Source organism: Rhinatrema bivittatum, chromosome 6, assembly GCF_901001135.1.
Source record: "Rhinatrema bivittatum chromosome 6, aRhiBiv1.1, whole genome shotgun sequence".
NCBI classification, from domain to species: Eukaryota; Metazoa; Chordata; class Amphibia; order Gymnophiona; family Rhinatrematidae; genus Rhinatrema; species Rhinatrema bivittatum.
Window position 1 is genome coordinate 343,057,670 of NC_042620.1, and position 2,625 is coordinate 343,060,294.

General features: G+C 56.6%; 1 protein-coding gene across 1 annotated transcript; it reads left to right on the forward strand.

The window, feature by feature from the left end:
• Positions 1-583: 583 nt before the first annotated feature.
• Positions 584-2,331, forward strand: SOX3 (SRY-box transcription factor 3). Its single transcript, XM_029607761.1, has one exon. It carries the CDS (start codon positions 729-731, stop codon positions 1,635-1,637), a length of 909 nt encoding a protein of 302 aa, XP_029463621.1. The 5' UTR covers positions 584-728; the 3' UTR covers positions 1,638-2,331.
• The last annotated feature ends 294 nt before the right edge of the window (positions 2,332-2,625 follow it).

Here is a 2,625-nt window from a genome sequence, read left to right on the forward strand (position 1 = left end):
ACGCCGGGGGCTTCACTATCTGGAACTGAGCTCGCAAATATTTACCTGTCCTGAAAATCCAGATCGATTTCAGAAAATCCTTCCCCACCCCACCCCACCCCGAGCTGTAAAACCTGTTTACCTTAGCAGGCGAATGCGTGCCAAAGCCATTTCCCTCCTGCCGAAAAGGGAGCGACGCGACTGAGATCAGAGGGTCTGAAAGGGGGGGGGGGGGCAGAGGCGGGAAAGAGGGAACAAAGTTTGGGCTTCGCTGAAGGGCAGTTTAGGAAAAGTGTGACCCTGGTTTCTTCCCCCCCCCCCCCCTGTTTGTGTTGCCCCCGGAAGGCTGGCGGCAGTCCTGAGCGGTAATGAGAGAGAGACTGCAGAGCCCAAACTTTCCTCTGCTCGCCTTTCTCTGGCCCGAGTTACTTTTCAAACCCCCACCCAGTGCCAGCGCCTTCCCTGCAACCGCGCGCCCAGCGGGCCCCGGGGGCGGCGCGAGCCGGCCGCTGATTGGCTGGCGCCTGCTCATTAGTAGGCTGTCAATCAGGCTCCCCGGCTCCGGCGCCTCTTAACCCGGCGAGCCCGAGTGCGAGTCCGGCAGAGAGAGGCGCGAGCTCGTCCCCGCAGCGCTGCCGGAGAGGGACCCTCAGCTCCTCGGCGCCTCCCGGGTCTCTCTCCCTCCCCCCTTCCCTTCCCCGCCCCCCCCAACCAGCAGACTCTCCCCAGCCCCCCCTCCTCCCTCCGCCATGTACAGCATGCTGGACACTGACCTCAAGAGCCCCGGGGCTCAGTCTAACGCGGCTGGCGGGGGCGCCGCCGGCCCGGGGGCCAACGGCAAGGGCGGCGGCGCGGACCAGGACCGGGTCAAGCGGCCCATGAACGCCTTCATGGTGTGGTCGCGGGGCCAGCGGCGGAAGATGGCCCAGGAGAACCCCAAGATGCACAACTCGGAGATCAGCAAGCGGCTGGGCGCCGACTGGAAGCTGCTGAGCGACGCCGAGAAGCGGCCCTTCATCGACGAGGCCAAGCGGCTGCGGGCCGTGCACATGAAGGAGTACCCGGATTACAAGTACCGACCCCGCCGGAAGACCAAGACCCTGCTCAAGAAGGACAAGTACTCCCTGCCGGGCAGCCTGCTGGCGCCCGGGGCCAGCCCGGTGGCCAGCCCGGTGGGGGTGGCGCAGCGGCTCGACACCTACGCGCACATGAACGGCTGGACGAACGGCGCCTACTCGCTGATGCAGGAGCAGCTGGGCTACGCGCAGCACCCGGCCATGGGCGGCCCGCCGCTGCAGCCCATGCACCGCTACGACATGGCGGGCCTGCAGTACGGCCCCGTGCTGGCCGGCGGCGCGCAGGGCTACATGGGCGCCGCCTCCGCCTACGGCGTGGCGCCGGCCTACGGGCAGCCGGGCCTGGGCGCCATGGTGAAGTCGGAGCCCAGCTCCCCGGGGCCGCCGGCGCTCACCTCGCACGGCCAGCAGCAGCAGCAGCAGCAGCGCGCCTGCCTGGGCGACCTGCGGGACATGATCAGCATGTACCTGCCCCCCGGGGGCGGCGACGCCGAGCCGGGCAGCCGGCTGCACAGCGTCCACCAACACTATCAAAGTACTGGCGGCGGGGTGAACGGCACCGTGCCGCTCACCCACATCTGAGACTGCCCCCCCCTACCCCCTCCGGCATGGACGTGCAAAAAAAAAAACAAAACTTTCCGACTGAAAGGAATCCATTAGATGTCTCTCTCTTTCTCTCTCTTTTTGTACAAAAAAAACCCCTAAAAGTTTGAGCAAACTTGCTAGAGCACAACCTTGTGTGTATTCTAGGATCTTCTGTGAAAAGTTTTAAACGCGGGGCTGTTCCTAGTTGATAGAATGGAAGATCTTTTTTTTTTTTTTTTTCTCTTTAATAAGGATCTTGTATCTTCAGTTTTAGGAGTGGAACGGGGACGTGAGATTAACCAGAATCCAATGTTTACACTTGATTGTTAAAAAGACTTCCAAGTCCTGCTTGGTCTTATCCAAAACTTTGTAGCCAATTCACGTTTCTCCGCCTTTTATTTTTTTAATTAACGTTTTAGACTTTCACGTAAAGCCGGAGCTGTGCGGGTCGCAAACGTAAAGTTTTTAATTTATAGTAAGGTTTTGTTTTGGTTTTAATTTTCCCCTCGCTTCTCCCAACTTGTAAACTTCTGTAAATTTTTGATTTTATGCCGAGTGTTTTGAATTTTATTGTGAGACATCAGTCAAGAAAAAATGCTTTAGTTTCTGTTCTGTTTGGGGTTTCTACAGATTTTAAGCCGAAACTCAAAAAAAAAAAAAAAGTCAGATGAATAAATTTTTGTAAGAGGAACCTTAATGAATGACTCCTGGAAGTTTGTAACTTCGTCGGTGCCATCCTGGACTTTCGGCTTTGAGAGCTGGGAGGAAGCAGGGAGAAGTCCCGTGCTTTTCTTGCTCTGATTTTACAATAGTTTAAGAAGATCGTTCAAGGTTATTCTTTAAGTTGTAAATATGTACTATTTGATGTAAAACCAATTCACAGGCATTTACGTCTAGAAAATTCGTTTATGGAAAGGATGAACTGCTCAGGGCTGATGATACCTGGAACAGTTCATCCATCTTTAATCTTTCTTTCTGCGGGGGG